This window comes from Eucyclogobius newberryi, unplaced genomic scaffold (genome assembly GCF_026437365.1).
Source record: "Eucyclogobius newberryi isolate DKJ021-1_F unplaced genomic scaffold, fEucNew1.0.hap1 SCAF_1, whole genome shotgun sequence".
NCBI lineage: Eukaryota > Metazoa > Chordata > Actinopteri > Gobiiformes > Gobiidae > Eucyclogobius > Eucyclogobius newberryi.
Window position 1 is genome coordinate 38,783,869 of NW_027315723.1, and position 21,483 is coordinate 38,805,351.

At 39.1% G+C, this 21,483-nt stretch overlaps 1 protein-coding gene across 2 annotated transcripts; it reads left to right on the forward strand.

The window, feature by feature from the left end:
* The first annotated feature begins 1,235 nt into the window (after positions 1-1,235).
* Positions 1,236-5,594, forward strand: hlx1 (H2.0-like homeo box 1 (Drosophila)). Of its 2 annotated transcripts, XM_072445842.1 has the most exons (4): positions 1,237-1,816; positions 2,392-2,574; positions 3,030-3,214; positions 4,681-5,594. In XM_072445842.1, the coding sequence occupies exons 1-4, from the start codon at positions 1,378-1,380 to the stop codon at positions 5,032-5,034; spliced, it is 1,161 nt and encodes a 386-aa protein (XP_072301943.1). In that variant the 5' UTR covers positions 1,237-1,377; the 3' UTR covers positions 5,035-5,594. The 2 variants fall into 2 exon arrangements, with proteins under 2 accessions (XP_072301951.1, XP_072301943.1); XM_072445850.1 differs by lacking the exon at positions 2,392-2,574 and having other exon boundaries at positions 1,236-1,816.
* The last annotated feature ends 15,889 nt before the right edge of the window (positions 5,595-21,483 follow it).

Consider the following 21,483-nt stretch of genomic DNA (forward strand, 5'->3'; position numbering starts at 1 on the left):
TACTTTCAGATGCATTTATTCTACCCTTGTGTACAGGTCTCAATGGCATTGGCCGTGACCTGCAGGGTGAATCTTGAGGGGCCTTGCGGATGAAGTATCGCCTCTGAAGTTAATTGTGTTTTCGTTTTCGCGGGGAATAGATTTCCTCTGTTTATTATGAGCATGGGGACGGATTTGCGTCACTGTGCAACTTGCAGGTCGAGATAAAGTTGCACAAATATTGAAAGAAGGAAGTTCTAACAGTCATTATAAAGTGTCCCCCTCTGCACCGGAAGAAATAAGGATTTCTGCTGTATCCTAAAATACTGGAACAGCTTCTATTTTAAGGCCACATAGCAGGCGTATCCGCTCATTTAACACGAATCACAGCCCATCAAAAACAGGATGAGACGGAGCTAATAGAAGCACTGATTGCACTTGAACGACGCATAGACAATAATAGCCTATTATATGCCTTATATATTAGCCTTGGCTGTTTCATGTCAAACTGAATTACATTGTTTGTTTTTTAATTTGGCTTTTCAAATAAAAATAATATCATCAATACTATATTAGTGTGTGTGTGTGTGTGTGTGTGTGTGTGTGTGTGTGTGTTTGTTTGTTTGTTTGTTTGTTTGTTTGTTTGTTTGTTTCTGAAATTGATCTTGAGTCTGGAATAATGTATTATTATTATTATTATGAATTATTAATATACGTTACAAATTACGCACACGAACTGTCTATGCGCACAAGACTTGACAGCTAGTATAGCTAGTAAAGTATTATCATTAAATTTAATTCACTTTGCATACTTGTCCCACATCATTTAAAAATAGAGGCTTAATGTTTAAAATTGTTTTCTATTTGTTATGGCGTTTTCTGTTTTATTCAACAAATCTGTGCGGAATGTGCGTAAAATAGACGAAGGCGCTATGGACACATTCAGTGTTATTACTTTAATGTATCCACTGATTTGCTCATATTTCAGATTGCTTTCATTCACATTTGTCCGTTGCTATAAGGAGAAAAATCTTGAGAATGAAGTTGTGGGATCGTGCCACATTTTGCGGTCACAGAAGGGAGTGGCCTCTCGTTAAGTGATCAATCCATCATCCCGGGATCAAAATTGCCGCTCTCTCAGGCCGTGTGTGTGTGTGTGTGTGTGTGTTTAACAGTGAGGGCGTGACGTGAGCCTCAACAAGCCGCAGCCATTGGCCCAAAAAACGACCAATCAGTGTCAGAGACTGAACGTCATGCTGCGTCCGACCTCAAGTTTGGATTTCAGAGTTGGGAGAGCAATATTGGCACTTCCACTAAGAGGAACGACCAGCTGCAGGGTTTACGTGATCTTTGCCTTTCCAACAAGCCTTCATATGTGTCTTTGAGTGCGGCTTCGGGATGTATACAGCCGGACTCAATCCGTTTTACGCATCGAACTTCAGCCTGTGGTCTGCGTACTGCGCGGGGGGCTTCGCTGTGGATACCATGAAGAAGCCGTCGTTTTGCATCGCAGATATTTTACAAGTGGGAGACGGGGAGACCATCCCGAGTCCCTCCGCGCTCATGGTGCACATGGGGCACCACAGGACGCCGGGGCGCGCGGGCACTCCTCCCCTGCGCCCGTCTCCAGTCGCTCCAGAGTCAGCTTTGTACGCATCCAGGGTGAGCCCCGCATCGCCCTACCACAGACACGGACTACAGCTCACTTCACTGCCTCGGCAAGCGTACAACTCACAGCAAGCCCCCCCGCCGTCCAGCAAAGACCTCAAGTTTGGAATAGATCGGATACTTTCCACGGACTTTGATCCAAAAAGTAAAGACAAGTCGTCATTAAGAGGTGAGGAGATCATTATAAGTCTGTAAATTTACATTGTTCAGGTATTATAAGTATATGTTTAAAAAAAACGTGCTATGTGCCTTAGTGTATGATTTATGCTCAAATGTATCCTTTGAAAACAACAGCAAATTAAAATAGGGTTAGTGGTGGACGGACCTGGACAACAGGGATGCTACTGAATCTAAATTGAATTCTGCACACAGCCAGAAAGTTAGTCTACAAATCATAATGCCACTGAGTTGAACAAGTTCAAAGTGCATCTGCTGAAAGACATGCAGGGAGTCTTGTAGGGCAATCCCATTTCCTAAGGCCTCAGAGGTCACAGAACTAACAACAGCATGGACTTGTTAATGTCATCCTTACTTGATATTCATATATTTTTTGAGAAATTGTAAGTTGCAAGTTAGAAGCAAGAAAAATATGTATATTTTTTTTCAGCACAGGTCTAGTGTATCTAGACTTAGTCCATTTAAACCAAAACTAGTAAGTAAAATATATGTAATTAATAATTGCAATGTTTTGTCCATATCTTTTCACCCATTACAAACCGCTGCATATGTCTGGCTTTATGACAGATCTTACCTCCATCGTAAGCTCAAGCCGTCAGTCAGGGCTTCACCACGTTGCGGTCCAGTCTGCGCCCGGCCAGTACTACTCCTCCATAGACCCGGGGATGAGTGAAGCAGCCTCCATGATGGGTGCTCTAGGCAGCAGCAGCAGGCAAACAGGCCAGCATCAGTTTCAAGACACCTTTCCAGGTGGTTACCACAGACATTACAACAGCACTAGCAGAGGTGGAAAGAGACACTGAAACATGTTACATGGTCAGAAAATAGGGTTCAAGTATCAAAAGGATAATATAACACTGGCATAATGACATTTCTTTAACTATCACAACTGAATTAAACTGTTTCTAACACTGTGTCAGACTAAACACCCAAACAAATATTGAATCAAGGCTTAAAATCCCAATCTTAACAATAATTATTTAGTATTTATAATGTGTTCCACCTCAGCTGAATTGTTTTCAGATTTCATAATGTGATTCTCAGCCAGTATTTTTATCAACTATATATTGTTTACCCAAGAGAGTATTAAAAGTTCACAAAATCTCTCACCATCTTTGAGAAGAAACAATAGAGAAGGTGCTGTAACCTGAAGCTGAAGTGTTATTTTGTGGTCTTTACCTGTATGCTTACATTTACTGTTCTAGGCCCATATGCGGTCCTCACCAAAGACACAATGCCCCAAACCTACAAGAGGAAGAGGTCCTGGTCCAGGGCGGTGTTCTCCAACCTACAGAGAAAGGGGCTGGAGAAGAGATTTGAAATTCAGAAGTATGTCACCAAACCAGACAGGAAACAGCTGGCCGCCATGTTGGGACTCACAGATGCACAGGTGAGAACCAGTGGCACAGGCCTGGACCTATTATATGTTTGATAGTATTATTTTCAATGTAGTCATTACCATGGTGATATTAATATAAAGCTCCATTGTTTTACAGTTTTATACAGTTATATCATAATAATAATGACTTTTCCTCTATATCATGTGGCTTGTTTGTCTATTTTTTTATAAAGCTTGGATTTTATTACTGCCAGCTGCTGCACTGATCTATGAGCATACTTTACTTTGGTGTAGTATTTATTGTAACTACTGCACCACTTTATTGCAGTGCATCATTTTTATATCTTTGCTACCCTATAATATTTTTATTGCGGTGGACCCCAAACTATATATACATATATATATATATATATATATATATATATATATATATATATATATATATATATATATATATATATATATATATATACTAGATATTAGGTATCAGATGTGTAACGACATTTTGTAATTTAAAATATGTTTTAATCATGGTCATCTCGTCTTAGTGGCTCGTAGATTGTCCCACTGTCTCTATGTTTCAATGCAAAATACAAGTAAAATTGAGTACATTGATTAAAAAATAAATGTTAAAAAATATCTATCTATGTATCATTCAGCTTAATACTACAAAAGCCTGTTGTAATAAGCAAATATTCCTAAATTACCTGTCCATTTATCTGAGATCCCTTTTCACTAAACGCCATATTATTAGGTGAACTTAAGTCTTTGTTTATAGGATTTATAATTGTCCATATGTCAACAAGACAAAAGTCACTGACCCGTGCATAGGCATATCAAAGAACAGAGAACATAGACTATATGGTCCAGGCTTGCTTACTGGAAAAAGTTAGTTTTTTTAAACCACATTTTACTTATATATACACTCTTTTTCTTATGAGCTCAACTTCTTCTTTCCATGGCAAGAGAAGTGCATCCATGATGCTTTCTTTCTCCAATATGTTTCCATGTATTAGGTCAGTGTGCAACAGACTTTATTAATCGGACCTCAGTTGGCTCTCTATATTTATTTGTTGACTAGAATGTTTAGAATGTGACTCTATCCACAAGGGTTGTCAAAAGTATAGAAAATCAACTAAAACTAGATACTCATTTGAGTAAGTATCAATACTTCACATAAATCACATCAAGTTTAACCTCTCCTGAACAGTTTTAGAATGATCTTGAGCTTCATCTGAATTGGTAAGAAGACCACATGGTAACATATTGTCTGAGAATATTTTTTGTTATCATTGTGGTTAAAAAGCCTATCGAAATTGAGTTCCATTCCACTGTGTCTCTGGTGCGTTCACACTTCAAAATCTTCCCAGTTTAATTCTGATGTTTTGATCCTGTTTTCCTCCTGGTTTATCCCGGGCCTTGTCCATGTTTAACTCTGGATTCAGACCATGTATTGTTCCCATTTTAACAAGTGTGAACGCGCCCTAATAACACAATCTGTCCTCGTGTTCTTGCAGGTGAAGGTCTGGTTCCAGAACAGGCGTATGAAGTGGCGACACTCCAAAGAGGCGCAGGCCCAGAAGGACAAGGACCCCGCGGAGGGGGACGACAAGACTCTGCCCGAGGCCCAGGAGGGGAAAGACCTCATCGAGTCCGACTGCGACAGCGAGCCACGGACCGACTGCGAGTCCGACGAGCCCGCGGAGGCAGAGGAGGAGGACGACGCGGCGCATTTGGACGTTTCCGCCGTTCTCCACAACCAGACGAGCGTCATCATGAGCGGGACGAGCGCGCCGGGCAGTCCGCCGATGAGTGAGGAGGGCACGGCCACTGCGAGCACGGACACGGCGGCCTCCCACGGGCTGCTATGAAGGCCAAAGTCAGCACGGGTTTAGCTCATGGACTATGGCGTTATAAATGTATTGAATAAGTCAGAAGAATGACAGCGTGGCGGTTAAAACGACGCATTCTGCACTGTGGTAGGTGTGTGTGTGTTAACAAGGCCCGTGGAGGCGCGGGCGAATTCCTGGAAAGTGAGAGGTAAAATAACAACATAAACTTGAAGATTGAAAATAAAATGTAAACGAATTCACCTTTTCAGCGTTAAACTTCACAAAAGGAAGAACACGTCGCAGTCTTTACCTTGTTAAACAAATCATTTACGCCACTAAATAGACCGTCCCATGTGATTGTGTTGTTTTATTTGCAGTTTTCGTGCCTTGGTGTTTTTTTCTCCCTCAAGTGAAGAGAAACTGCGGTTGTGAATTTTATAATCAGGTTATGAACCACTTGTTTCACGTTGCAAAATCTCAGAACATCAGATGGTGTTTAAATATTTTGTCTGAATATATTTGTGCTATTTTGTTATTGATAAATATTTGCACTGAAATGAATGATGTAAATAAAACGTTTCCTATGTAAGCAAAAAGTACAGTGTATTACTTTAATAGTTTATATATTATACAAAATATCTTACCAGTAGTGTTTCTATTGCGGGTTAAACATTTATTATTTATTTTTTAGGCCACTTTTATTGGTTTTATTGATAAGGAACATCTCAAATTAAATCCACTGAAGTTCGTTTGCATTTGTGACTTAGCCTGTGAACTCAAAATATTACAACGATGTTTAGTTTATTTCCTATAGCATATTTAAATGTTGCCAATAGAGATAAATTAAATAAACAAAACAATCTCAATTCAAAAAGTATTCCGAAATTAAAGCTACATTTTGGAATAAGTAGACACAACTTTAAATTCTTGGTTAACTCTAACCCTAAACCTGAATTGTTCAACCCAACCAATTAATGTCAAAATGATTTTACTTCATGACGTGCTCTGGCTTTAGGCACATCATGTTTTTCAGTTTCTCTTGCCGCTCTGGATGGAGATTTTATAGCTTGTGTACATTATCTGGCTCCAGCTGCAGCGTCCGGGATGGGCATGTTTTATGTGTGCGACCCAGATACAATCAACATGTAAGTGTCCCATTCACAGAGCCGTTTGACTTCTGCTTTCACGTTACTGTAAGGCCAATGTGTTTTATATTGCAGCCTTCAAGACCGATCATGATAATCACTGACTAATGCAAGAGGACAGGCTAGTGCTGAAGCGCAGTTTCCCAATAGTCCGTATCTTGATGACCTTCGGTAAGTTTTTATAAGATGGAGTCAGTCAAAAACATTTTATGAGCAGTTGCTTTGTCATAGACCATTTTCAACAACAAAAGTAAAGTATGACAAAACACAATTCCATTACATTTCCATTCTGTGCAACGTGTAGTTAAGTTTAGCAAAGGTGAATAGATAAACTGAGCATAGTTTCAATAAGTAAAGGTTCTATACCAACATTAGAGTCTTGAGAGACCATTTTAACAACTTGAGCTCTTCATGAGGTGATTGAATTTTTAAAAAAAATTCTAAATGTAGGCTTTTTTCTAATCATTATGATCAGTTTAGTTCTTTTTTAACCAAGAGCCAGTTTTCTGTCAGTAAAAGCAGTTGTTTGGGTGCAGAGTTCAGACTTCAGAAATGTATTATTTTGTGTAGTGGTTTTGTAGCTCAATCCTCATCCATTAAAATTATGACAGTCTCATAAAGTCAGTCTTCATATCATTCAGGATAAAAGTTTTTATTTATTACCAATTAACTCCATTGGGTGATAAATTGGTTGAAATATTTGGTTGCACTTAAAATGTAGTTTTAATTTGATTTATGTCACATTTTTACCCGTCTTATACATATTGTGTCCTCAAACATTACAATGTACCTGTGAAACAAGGATAATTTGGTAACTCAATTGTGGTTATGTATCACTGTAACATCATTTTGACCCAGAAAACCCTTCTTGAATATAAGTATTTTCCATCCCTCTATACAGCTGAGGGGCTTGTGTAAGATAAGAAGGTGAGTGTGTACATATTTTGGAAGTCCTGTGTCTCCTGCACAGTATTAGACTTGATATTTGCGTGTTTACTTGTCACTAAGTGTTTTATACTCGGCGAACAGTGAACATGCCTGGCTATTAAGAGGTTTGTTGATGGAAAAATGAGCCTGATGGAACTTTAAGGAGAAAACTATCTCTGCTGCAGCTCACACTCAAGTTTATGAAGGTCAGCATTAAATAAACTATAATTGTACAGCTTTCAAATCCTAACATATTCTCTTGCATTCAACATGTAATACTATGGTTGGTCAATAGATTTTATAGGTTCTGTTTCTGGCATCACCTTTTTATCCAGCCCTGATCAGACGTTTTCTATTTTAATTGTTTTTAACCATTTCACAGCATTTATTTCTATGCAATTGTAAAAGAACACAACAACAACAACAACAACATGACTCCAGTAACTTAGCAGTAATAAATCCCAAATGCACATTAATTATCAAGGCCATTATTATAGTCTCAGATGACATTAAACAAATAAAGCATGTAATTAAATATGTGGGGAAATCAAGGTGAAAATAGTTAGTAAGTAGATTTTTTTGTGAATTAAAATACAATATAAACATTTGGGGAATCTCTTCTATCAAAAGCACGCTTAGTATTTTTCAAAAAAATATTCCCAACATTTCCCATCATGTTTACATCTTATATGACTTAATTAACTTCCTTAGTAGTAGTGCCGCATAGTAGATTGTTTTACATTATCTTGTACAGTAGAGCATTGAAAACCCCTATGGTGGTTGTTGTCATGTTCGCAGCTTCATTATAACGAATGACCCAGGCCGGGACCACCTAAAGTCCTCCATAATGGGGTTTTCTTTCCTGCCTCGCTCCGGAAAGAGGACGGACCCCCAGAGAGCTGCCGTTTTTCCGTTTTACCCCACCATCTTGAATTTCACTTTTCATTTTCCCCATACAGACCGCTGTTGGCTGGAGCTCGCCGTTTTCCACACAGGAGATAGTAATAGAACACAACTCCTCCACTCAACCCCTCATAAATTGACTGCTTTGTGATGGTAATGAGCTGAAGTGGAACTCTTACGATAGTCATTTACAAAGTATGTTTTCTCACCAAGTTATTCATGAAGTGAGTTTTTAGTTTTTTTCAGTTTTTTTCAAATGCCGATGTTGAGCTCTATCGAAGTGGTGATTGTGAACCTGCTGATATACTTGTAATAATAATGTTAGCAGCAGGTCTAATAGCAGCAGTGGATAAAGAAACCACACTGTAATCATAAAAATACAGATCAAAACAGCAGTATATGTAGTAGCACACAGGATTGTTGTTGGTTTACCTCAATTAGCAGTAATAAGTAGAGAGAAGCAATATGATTCAATAGTGACATTTATTTCACTACTAATTGCTCATCATACCATTGGGCAATAAATGGGGTTTTACATCAAGAATTTATTTTCCACCTCTGCCTATGAACTTGATAGCCCTTTAAATTCACAGATGACACCGTTTTTCTAAGTTACAGCAGTGAGTTTCCACTGACCGCAGTAAAAAAGCGTTGAGTACTTCATCAAGCTAATATTAACTGCTAAAAGCTCACATTTAAAAAAGTCTGGGGTGGGTCCAGACTCGAATTATGCCCAAAAAGCTATAAATTACTTTAGTATTTGCAAATGTAAAATAACAATAACAATCTAGACGCTTACCATAATACTGAGAGGCCCTGATTTGTGGTGCGTCTTAAGAACTTTTATGAGCGGGATCGGAGAAAGTCCATCTGGGCAGTATTTAATGTCAACTTTCCCTCTTCTGTGTTAAAAGCTTGTCTGATAGTCACACATATCAGCACAAGACAGGCACAGCCATGTAGAGGCGCAAAGTAACCAACAGGCAAAATCATTTAATAATACTCAGGAAAACACACGCTGTCAAACTGATTATAATATACTAATAATAATAAGGAGTGGTGTTTTCTACTGTGTGGGTACCTCAGACATACACAAAATAAATAACTGTTCAAGATGTTGGCTTAGTAGCAGTAGCTTAACACTTTTAACACTCAATAGCTGTATTCTAGCAGTTATTGTATCAGAGGTCAGTATAATCTATATCTACTGTGTTATAACTGCTTAATTTTCTTTGTTCATCCTTTTGAGGTTGATCGTCAGTATTAGAAGTAGTAATTCCAGCGGCTGTTAGTGCAAACTATAAATACTAAATAAATGCAAAATGGCTAACATGACATGAGTCCATTAGCTCCTTGAAATAGTGTGTAAAAGAACAAATGAGTTGTTTGATTCTCCAAAGGGAGCTCCCGTTTCCAGTGGAGTGATGAATGTGCCTAAAAGCATCTCTGAGCTCATATCTGTTCAGGAGTCTATTGCGTCACAGGGGAAGCAAGTGGGCTTTACATAATCATGGCTGCTAAGGCTATTAGATAAGGGATGTCTCGACTAGTTTAATTAATACACCCTGCCATTTCCATGCTGCGCACAAGCAATCAATGACCTCTGTATAGCCTTACAGTTTACATTTCCACAGTTTTAAAGCATCTTCTCGTATGACCTTCATGCACCCACTCAACTTAAATACTGTCCATAAGCCAATTTCATTTTATTTTTAATGATGCTTATATAAACAGATAAAACATAAATAGATCAAACAAATCACACCAACAACTCTTTAATATTAATTCTAGTATTTGTCAGTGGCATTCCTTATATTATAATATATCAACATTGTTTGTATATGCTTTTTAAAGTTTTTCTTATTTTATTCCTTAATCTTTTAAGTTTTCAATAGAGATAGTCCCTTTTGTCTTAACTTTTTCATTTCCATTTATTTTTGCAAGCATGATTTTGTATGAGGTTACTCAAGAAAAAGACACATTTATATAATAGTTCTCATACTAGTTTGACTTAAACAATCACACCCATTTAAATGCACGCACCATGAGGCTGTACACTCTGGCACATAGAGTTCTTTATCTTTCAACATATCATCAGCTACGATGGAAAATTATCTTTGTTTTTCCGTTGCTGGCTGCATGAACTTTCGACGCGATTAGCAAAAGAAAAATTGACAACATTTCATAATACTGACTTAACCATGTGCAATACCGTCATATTCATGTGCAATTACTGTCATACTCACACACAATTAATGTCATATTCATGTGCATACAACTGATGTAAATAAGAGTGTTTACTTTACCATTATTATTAGTGTTATTTGTCTTATGCCAGCTATTTTTATCATTATCATTTTATCTTTATTTTTATTTTCTTCCCTCCATTCCCTATGAAGAGATGAGAGGACCTGTTTACAGGAGTTTTGATAGTAAGAGTTTTTGTTTTGTTTATAAGAGTTCTTCTATTAAGAGTATTTTTTTAAAAACTTCCTATAAGTTATCTGTCCTTTCCTCCTGTATCTACTGCGTTGTAACAACAAAAGTTCCCCATGTGTGGACAATAAAGGAACATCTTATCTTATCTTATCTTATCTAAAAAAATCAGAGATAACTTAAAACATGCTTAACAGTTCTACGTTTAGTGATGGCAACACTAATATAATAGTGTTGTTTTGTTCTCACACAATACCATTGGCTAAGATTGAACCATCAGGGTTAGCAATCATTTTTTGGACCATTTCTGACAGTCTCTTGTTGGTGTAAGGAAGGGGCCATTTTTCTACTTTCCAATCCTCAATACACCGCCAGCAGTGCAGTTACCAAGCAGCAGTGTTTATTACATGGATCTAACCCTCAATAACACATTCATCATCACTAAATCACGCTGCCCTATCACTAACTTGGACTCTTCCCCTCTCCCCTTTGATTCTGTTTGTTCCATCAAACTCTGATTTACTTCATCTTTCCCTAAATGAGGCCTGAATCATCCGTGTGAGAGATGGCTTCCTCTCGAGACTAGCAAAATATTATTACATGGCACAAAGCTTTCATTTGATAGCCGTCCAAAATGTTTCCAGCCCTCCGTCCGGTGTAATAGCCACTACTGAGACCAGGTGGAGTATTTATGGTCCCTATCCCAAATGGAGATGGTGGTTTTGGATGTGGAAAACTGGGAGATGGGCGAAGTTGTAAAAGTGCCAAGAATTTACATAGATAAAGAGTTGAGTCATTGCTAATCTTTTCTTTAAATGCTGAGATGGTATCACTCTAAAACCCAGCAATGAGGGTTTGGGGTCGTGTCCTGCACCAGACCAGGTTGTTCTTCTCCCTGTGTCTTTGGTTAAAACTATGTATGCACCAGCTTTCCTTAGCTTCTTCTGACCAAAAGGCACCTTGTAACTTTTATTGACATTTGCCCTAAATTTCATAATATATTCGCGTAACATATACTTATATATCCATGCATTTTGGTAATTTAGCCTGGCAACATGAAAGAAACCATCCCACGTCTTTGGTTTAGATGTATTACTTGAGTGAAAGTCTCTGTACTGCACTTCTGATGCTATCAAATGCACAGTTTGACCACAGAGGTGCCAAGTGCACTCTCTCCCCATGCACCGATCTACATAAGGCATATCTGAACGATCCATTTTAAAGACATTTTTCCTCACACTTAATCTTTTCCTTAAGTAAACACAACCCCCGTTTATAAATCTACATTTGCCTGAGCATTTGGAAACGGAGCCCTTTTTCCTGCAGCTGTGCAAGTCCATGCCGCGTTCACCCACCAGCGCTGAAACCCAAACCTCTACGAGAGCTGTCGCCACATCTCCAAAGAGCCACATTATTGAGTGCTTTTTTAACATGGTCGCAGTTTCCAGCACTGCACTTGGCCTTGCTCTTGAGACCTGGCCCTTGCCAGCAAGTTTTGGGAGTGGGAGAAAGAAAAAAAGTTAGATCTCAAGTTAAATTTAAAGATGTGTTTCTTTTGGACGGCTGAATTGAGCCGCTATAAACCAAAGGGAGACATTTTCATGCTCGACATTTTTCATGGTTTTTCTCTGAGTTCCCTCCCTTCCTCCAGAGTCACCCACTGCTGCTGTACTGGCTCGGCTCACAGTCAGCAGGCCTTTGGTGGGGTGGGCTCTTAACCTCCACAACCAGGGTCATCTTCTGGGTTAACCTTGAATGGCAATGGACATTTTATCTGTCATATTTTGAACTCTGTCCTGACTGACACATTGTTTTAATATAGTTTAATAAATGATCTTTTATGGACAATGATTTCACTTTGGCTTTTTAAATAGTTTGTAATCCTGCATAGTTGAGGTAATGCTCTGTATTAGTGCGTTCATCATTGGATTTATTTATTATAACTCACATACAAGTCATAATTTGCCAGTCATCCCGTTTCTGCCTTGAATTTCCTTTTGATCTCGACACCTGAATCTGTCTTTCAGCACCCTTAGCCCATAATATTCCCCCCCACACACCTCCTCCCTGGTCCAAATGTAATCCTTTGAAAGCTGCAGCCTTCTGACCGACCGCCCTGGTTTTAATGTGGCCATGAAGGAGCCCTTTTATTGCCCCGGTGCAGACTCCTGTCCCGGGCCAGCGCTCTGTGGCACAGGCTGTAATTTGTGAAGGTTTGGTATTAATTAGGCCCGCTGCCCCCTTCTTTCTTTCCATCGAGAGGAATCCCACTGAGATGCAAGCACAAAAGACAGGATGTTAAAACACACTTTCATTTCACATAACTTGTCATCAACAGCACATTTTCAGTTGGCTTTTTAAAACTGGAGCCGGCTGCCTGTGGCTTTTCCAGCTCGCTGTACGTGAGGGCCCGAGCGGAGGATTGAGTTGACGTTATGTGCGTGCAAATGAGAGAGTAGCCCATGTTGTAAAACCTCAAGGCTGCCTTTAAGGAGGCTAAAATTATTATTCTGCCTGAGATGATGAGGATATCATATTATGAGGCTGTATGTTAGGGTTAAAGTACATATTTCAAAGAGGAAATACTTCAAATTGGGTTATAGTCGAAAGGCAGTGTAAACAAATGTAGTTATAAGCTCCAAGTTTAAAGGAGCAACAGGACATTTTGGGTTATGCACGACTGCTAATGGGACCGTGTACTTACAACAACTACAAACAACTTCAAAAACCTGTAGTTAAAAAGATTTGCGAGAGATACTGACACGACTCATGAGCATCGCAAGAGGACAGACAGTGTAGTGACTTGTCTAGATATTGTTTTACTCATAATTGTGGTTTGAATTAGGATTTTGTATTGTTTATTAGTGGCAAATATGCACCGATTCCCAAACTGATAGGAGTATTTCAGTGTGAGTACTCGCTGATACCAAGGACATGTAAAATGAGACTTTATTGCAATGTCGTAGTTTTGTGTTGCTGTTCATGTCAAAGAGAATATATGTGGATTAATTGTGCCTGTAACAGTTACAGTTGACAGTGGCTTGTGTGATGCAACAGTCACATGTGAGTGTGAAGATTCTGCTGAGGCCCAGTTTAGACTGAGGTTTCATCATTTCCCCTTTTCTGTCTTATCGAGCCCTGCACAGGGCCTTTTATGATCAATTTTGGGACTGCATTGTTCATGGATGTTGTAACTCATCATTTTTCAGTGCTGCCAAATCAAGAGGAAACCTAGAAACAAAGAGATAAGAAACGGTCAATAAAATACAGGAAATGTTCTGTCCACTGTTGTCAATGAAATCAATAGAGATTTTTGGAAGCTATACACGTCCTCAGTTTAAAATGTTGCAAATATGTATGTATTTAATTCAGATACCTTAATTGAAGATTCCATTTTAATTAAAAAAAAAAAAATCTCGCAAGTTTTTAGAAGTGGGTAGAGAGCAAAACACTGTAATGAAGTATTGCTTCATAAAAATGACATAAATGAAAACAGAAATAAAATGTACACGAAAGGGTAAAGACAATGTTAATTTACTGCATTCATGTTACCTTTCCCCACTTGAAGCATCTGATTTTTGCTGTTAAAGTAAGAGATATCATGAAGGAGAAGTCATCTAAAACAACTTTCCACGGCTCTGAACTGAAGTAGATTGTTTTGTTTGGTGTGAGTGGAGGGCTAACAGCAGCAGGTCTGGACCACCCCAGGGACCAATCACCTCCGTCCGTCTAACCCCATAGATCAAACGTGTTATCTGATAATGGCCCCGCTATCTCCCTGTGCGTTGTAGCAATAGCTTCATGCGCCGCAGCAGACTGAGTTAGACCAGAGTGTCAACAGCCCACAGACTAGAGTATTTAGGCTGATACTGACGGATAATCAGGGAATTCCTCTTCACGGCTGGTGCGGCCTTGTTACAGGGAGGAGAGGGCAAGAGAGAAAATAAATAAAACGTCACCAGAGTTTGACTTGAGCTTGTACCAAAATAAACACACAGTCATTGCGACAGTGGACACAAGTTTGTACATAATTTCACACTATATAAGTATTTATTTTGCTCTTCTTGTGGCTCATAGCTTTATTCAGACAATTTTAATTCCAGATGCCCTCCCTGATATGATGCTCTCCCCTTTAAATGCACTTGCTTATGATCCTCTGTGGTGAGACTCAATGTATGTGTTGGTGTTGTTTTAATCCTGTATTATGCATAATCAAGCATTTAAAACTACTTTTGGACACCTTAGCCTTTCACAGGAAAAGCAAATGTTTTTATCAGAGCGCACTGAAAAGGGAAGGCTAAAAATAGTGTCTATGTAGTGACAAAATGGTCAGAAGTAGTTTTGTGGAGGCAACTGAACTTAAAAGAAGACATATTATTGTTTTGTATGCTATATAGTTCTAATCTATGACACTTTTAGAGGATTATTTTATATTTTAGACATTTTAAATAGCAATTTTGATCAAAAATAGCTCAACAAACAAACTGAGTTCATTGTCTTCCAGTTGAATACTGTGGTGGTGATTTACAATTGCCCCTTTACGGGTCTGTAAACGGCATTACAACAAACTGCCCTGCTGCCTGACCATGGAGAGTTACTGTTCACAGTTGCAAACAGCAGATTTTTTTTATCTTGAATTCTGCTAAAATGGCTTCGTTACACTGCTGAATTCTACATGTATCACCATCTTTCTCTTTTTAAACAAATATGCCTGAGTGATTGTTTGACACAGATCTTGCCTGTCCAATGGTCCATACTGCGCAGCTCCCGATGAGGGCCTGTGGGAGAGGTGCAGCCGGTATCCCCCTGTCCCACAGTGGAATGGGCCTGCCCCGGCTGATACAGGCAGCTGGACGCGGTGACGCTCGGTAAATTTTTATAGTCAGATATTGGGGGATGACCGGAGCAGCTGTGCAGTGTCAGATATTCCTAAACAAACCCAGCGGAGTTGAACCCTCACCCTCTGCACATGTGGGTTATAGGACTCACACTTGCCGCGGGGTCTTAAATACGTGCAAACTTTACACGCAGAGTAAGCACATGGCTAGAACAAGAGCGCGCTGTGTGGACGGGGAGAGCGTGCGAACCTCGACTGTTGGGCCTGTAAAGTGTACACGTGTTGGTCCGGCTTATTAAACTTCCTTCCTGCAAAAAGTCTCCAGCCTATAAGCTTGATCTTATAAACCATGATCAAGAGAGTCTGCAGGTTAAAAGAACTGGAAAAAAAACAATTTCCACTGAATGTAAATTGTAGCTGACAACAGAATTTAATCTTTCAATTTCCTCAGCCAGCAGACAATGCAATGCGTACATCAGGGATGGCGAACGTTGCACCTGCAATAGTTCAGTATATCCTACTGTATAAAGTAAAAACGCTAAACAATCCCAAAGATCTAGCCTCCACATCTGTCCATGACCCAATGGTTTATAACATGAACATACAGTGATAAGCAGGAGATTTTGATGTCTAAGAAATGCATTCACTTTGACAACAATAGAAAGACTATTATTACTGTCCCTAGTGCTGAACTAAATCAGTAAAGAGAAGTGGGTCCAAAGGATGTGAAACTGGCCAGCGCTTTCTATAAATCACCATCATTATCTCTTGACTATCACTGTTGCTGTGGTTTCTATGGCGATTTTCTGTAACAACAGCATAAATAATTCTTGCAAACTGCCATATTATTTTGTCAGATTTGCTGCCACATCAGGTCAGTCTGCCCTGAGGCATGTGTTTTTACAGAAAAACCGTAACCCCCTGCATCACAATGTTATTATATGTAACCTACAGATATTCCCTCTATGTATGTCCTCTGTACTACTTATGCACCTCTCCCACTCAGTGCCCTCTTGTCGCCCCCATCTGACTGTGGTTTGAACTCCGGCTGACTCCATCCATCAGGTGATCATTATGGGCATGTCGGGGTCACACCTCTGCCTCCTCCAGCTCTCAGCCCTGCTCTTTATAACACACACTTCTATCGCTTATAACAAAAAGTCATCTTTGCCTCAGCTTCTTACCTTTGCAAAAATGTGCAGAAGTGCCAGAAATACAATGCCACTTTATGAGATTTGTTAAGGCAGATTTGCGGGGGATTCTTTCTTCTACTTTATGTGCAAAATTGTTACACATCAAAAAGACAGGAGTTGGGATAAAAGTAATGCAATAATAATATAATTGCTTCTCTTACTTCCAGAGCCTTGTAGAGTTCAAGAGTGCCTGCCCACTTCTGGTTTCCCCATGACTCGATCGCATTAATTTGCACTGTGCAATTTAGAGTAAATCTATGAACATCCGTGCATGTAAGTGGAGGGAATGTGCAATCAAAACTGAAGTTAAAGACTGTGAAATATCTGCTTATTGTGCAGTACTCGTGGTTGTCTTAGTCTCTTACGTATGTTTAATGTGTGTATATAATGCTGTGTGTTAAAAGCATGTGTTGACACCATGACAATGAAGGAATGATCTTAATCCCAACACAAATGTTTTACTAAAAATAAATGAATCAAATGAATGAATCTGAAACCTGAATATTCGGCAAATGGATTTATTGTTTCTACACACAGAGAGGAAGAGAAGTATGTTTACCTGAGATTTGAATTTAACACCACTCAGGAGCAGCAATAACTCATCCAACGTGAACCAAGGTATCAACCTTATGAACAGTAGATAAATACTGTATTCAGTTAAGTTTCTTTTTCTAAAATATTCTAAATCAAATTTACTAAGGATGTCCTGAAGATAAGTTTGTTATCTTAAGTTTGGGAGCAACCACACCCCTTTACGCCCCTTCTTGCAGCTACACTATTTAAGCATCCAAGTCACACAGATCAGCGTTGTGACTTCGTACCCCTCCCTCCAACCCTCTTTTAATTCTTCTAATCCTTCTAATTTATTTCCTAGATGGGGTATCGAGGCCCGGAAGCCTTTTCAGCCCTCATCGCCCCAAAACGGCATCAACTTCTGTACATTTGTGTTGTTCATGTTTCTGGCATGCCAATAAATACTTTGCATCGTGGTCCTCGCTAGTGAAGTGAAAACGGTCTCTGTATGGGTCACCGAGTATCTGGTTGGATCAGATGTGGTAAAGATGTGAGACTGATGTGTGTCCTGCACACTCAGCTGTTTCTGCTAATGCTGCTGCTAAAGTCCACAGCAGCTTAAACAATATGAGAAGTCTATAAAGCAGCTAAAAAAACATGACCAATGACAGAGATAGTATTTAAGAGGAGTTTTTAAGCTTCTTTTTATTTTTTTAAAGGTATCAACATAAAGAATATGATGAAAAACACTGCCTTTATAAACAGAGGGCTAAAACATGATCTAATGTTTCCCTGTGAGGGTAAAACTCTGAATGTTTTCACACTGGTATTAATTGAATTCACTGGAGCTAAATGCATCATTATTTACTTAATTATTAATAAAGTTACAGGAAGGATCAGCCAAAACTGGTGTTTAATAAGAAGATCGCTATCAGATCGCTATTGGAAATAACAATACCTTATTTCAATTTTAGAACTTTATTTCAGACACAAACAGGTCCATATAGAACAATTAAAAAACAATTAAAAGAACATACAAAAGACACAACACCATACAGTATAAAAAAAGTACAAGCACGTTGTACTTTCTGTCTGAACTGTAGAGCTCAGACGTGAACCTGACACTGCTCTGCTCAGGCATTATTACAACTATTAATTATTTCATTTTGAGAGTCCTCAGGGCACAATTTAAACTTATAAACAAAGTTTCTGATTACAGCATTAAGTGACAGTGTCACTGTATGACCTTTTACTTTCAAATTCATACACAGGGCCATTGGTTTACTCACACGCTCATTCCATCCTCTGATATTTTGTTGCTTAGACCTTCTCTCACAGAATGATTTGCTGGAATCATTTAACATAGTTTCTATTTCAGACCCCAAAACAAACCTCAAGTGGGAAAACCAATTAGCACATTCCCCTCACACGCTCTTAACGCTTGTACAAGCCATTGCTTAACACAACGGATCGTAAACACTGTCTGAGGAGGGAGAAAGACATTGACTATTGATTATGGACCTAAACATCTGGAACATATTACATTGCACTTGTGATGTAGAAGCTCAGGCCACACGACACACACGTTACACAGTCTATAATTACTGCCAAAGGGACTGTCCTTTTAATGTCATCAGCAGTTAAAGCAGCTTTATTTGTGGGTTTTTATAAATACTAGTTTGTCAAAAGAAATTATAATCATATGTAATTTTAGTGCTATGGACACAGAGCCACCTGCTCCAAAGTCGCATATGTAAGCATTCATAACCATCATCATAACCCCATAGGATACGGTCGCAGCCAAGTGCTGTTTTGAATGTAACGCACACTGCAGTGTTTGGTTCTGACAACATTTAGGTCCACTCCCTACTGTTCGTCAACTCAAGACTGAATGTGTTTTTTGTGTTAAGAAACTATTTCATATGTTGATCATTTACTTAACATTCTGATCATGACATAAAGCAATATTGATTTAAATTGACTTAAGATGAGAAACAGGTCCATTGACTTTGTGTTCAAAACGCCAGAACTGATTCTCACCTCTTCTCTGTGGCATTTCATAGCAAGGACCAGATTTTCAGATTTGTTTTTTAATAACTCTTTTTGAATCCTATGTGTCTGACATGGACACTGGATTTCTTATTGTTTTTTCAGCATTTCTGCATTATGTTTTTTTTCAATGATCTCATCTCAGATTGTGGTCCACTCAAAGACATGGCATTTCGTATTGCAAAATATTATTGCAAAATGTGATGACACTACCACGCCCACTGTCCACTCTAAAAATGTACTGTAATTGGCCACATTGTTCTCTAATTTCTAATGGTATGTCTCCCTTGGGCCCATCACTCACAAGCTCTGGCACGTGTTTTTGCAATAAGGATCTTACCGTAGACGGAGAGCCATCCCTGCAAATTCACTTATCACTGCCATTATTGACTCAACTGGTCGAAACATCATGCATGAGTGATTTGCGAGGAATCTGTGTTTTTTACTTAGACTGAGGCAAAGAAAAGGATATTTAGATGCGCATGAAATAAGTTATCTGAAGACGTTGGTTGTTTGGGGCTGAGTGGGCGTTGATGAGGTGGGAGCGGGTCAAGTCGAGGTGCTGAGTAAAACGAACGCCTCTAAATCACGTTCCAAGTTAAACCGATCGGACAGAGAACACATACAGGCGTAAATAATGAGCGTGCTGGAGGAGATAAGTGTGTCTGTGTCTGGTACTAACATGACAATTGTCAGGATCAGTGATGGATGAGTCTCTCAACTGCTCCCATTGTGAGACCCAGTTTATCAATTCACATTTTTATAACTTTATTTAAGGTGATGGAAAAGTTCTTCAACAAGCATAATGTGTCATCTTTGAATTTAAGTACCGGTATTTATTATAAAAATAAAGGCGCACTTTGTACCTTTTCTGCTTTTCTCCTTGGAGATGCTATTGCTTTGCTTAGAATGTTTCACAGTACGGCTTTAAACGTATCTGTCTCCAAACAAGATGTACTAACTTAATGTTTAATGTCATACTGTGGATCAGTCCAGGCAAAGCAGTAACATCTCCATGGAAACAACCACAAAAATTACACAAAAATTGCAGATTGCACCTTTCAAACGTGAAAAACAGAACTAGAGAACCCTTTGCAGCCGTCCACTTGTATTGCTCACTAACCTAATGCATTCTGGGAATCTTAACTATTCGGCATTGGCCTCATTCTCACCAGAATGAGCTTTTACAATATATGACTCTATTACATGAAAAAACTTGGGAACAGCCTCTTTAAACCAGCTAAACCATTAGCTTAACAAAATGGTCAAACTGGCTCAATATGCTATAAATACGCATGATCAGTGACAAATGTAGACAATGTGTTCTCTCACGAGTCATGACACATCAGACCCACCAACTGTGTGTTGTAATTAATATGTCATATGTGTCAATGGAACATGTATATATATCGCTGCATTATACTTTTGCCAAAACATGCAACTATGCTATCATTTCATAGACATATCCTCCATAAAAGCCAGTGTCATAATGCAGTCACTCGTATTGCTACTATTGTACACGTGAGTTAAACTACTGATAAATTCCCTTATCCGCCTGACATCCCTGCTGTTAAAAATCTGACAAGTATTTTAAGTGTCCGGCCCTGCGGAGTCTCCCTAAATGTATGTGACTGCGTTGTCTCATCTCTATCTCCTTGCCCATAAATTTGTCTGAGCTATGTAGGTGCGTGTGTTAAAACCTTTACAATATGACAGCGGCTAAAGCTAAACCAGCGGGCCATAACTTACTAATGCACTCTTCAGCTGCTTTCCCTGTCTGTCTGCCGCTCGGTGATGGACTTGCGCTGATATGGGAGTGTCCCGAGCCGAGCCAGATTAAAAGTAGTGGAGAGGGGAGCGGCCAGATAACCCAAATCCCACAGCCATGCATCCTCCCCGGGCACGTCGCTGTCTCATTAGCCCCTGACTTCAACCATGAGCTGATGGAAGTACAAATAAACCCGGGACAGGCCTGCTTTTATCCTCGGGGTTATGCTTGTTTTGCTTTCCTTGTGTGGGCCGGTAAAAGCCGTCGTCTTGTCTGTGTACGCTTAAGGTGTGATTCCACTCAAATCTTTAATCTTCTTGAAGGCGACATCTGTGGTCTTTTTTTGAGCTTTTAACATCAATACATTTTTTTTTCCTGTTCACATTTATACCTGGAATATCATTTTGTTTTTTTCACAAGTAGCTTATTGGTTCTGATGATGATACGGTACTCTTTCCATCCTGTTTTCTCTGCTGCCACATGGCTGGTTCATAAAAATGTCCACCACTATTCCTCCTTCTGCTAGTATTTGTTGTGTTTTTTCTTTCATGATTAATTCCAGCAGTACTTCAATTATTTCCAGAAGTAAATGCATATGAAAATTTTTCCGATATTTGGCACCAATATTTTTTCGGCCCTTGTGTCATTCCCAGTTTGACCTCAGTGCCTCAGTTTTCACAGACAAATATAAAAAATAGAAACCAAGGTCACACCACT

What these genes read in the sequence shown, in the direction of transcription:
- hlx1 (XM_072445842.1), top strand. Translation starts at nt 1,378, where the DNA reads ATGTATACAGCCGGACTCAATCCGTTTTACGCATCGAACTTCAGCCTG. An exon ending in AGACAAGTCGTCATTAAGAG is followed by an intron (nt 1,817 to 2,391) that starts GTGAGGAGATCA and finishes GCTTTATGACAG; the next exon opens with ATCTTACCTCCATCGTAAGC. An exon ending in GTTTCAAGACACCTTTCCAG is followed by an intron (nt 2,575 to 3,029) that starts GTGGTTACCACA and finishes TTACTGTTCTAG; the next exon opens with GCCCATATGCGGTCCTCACC.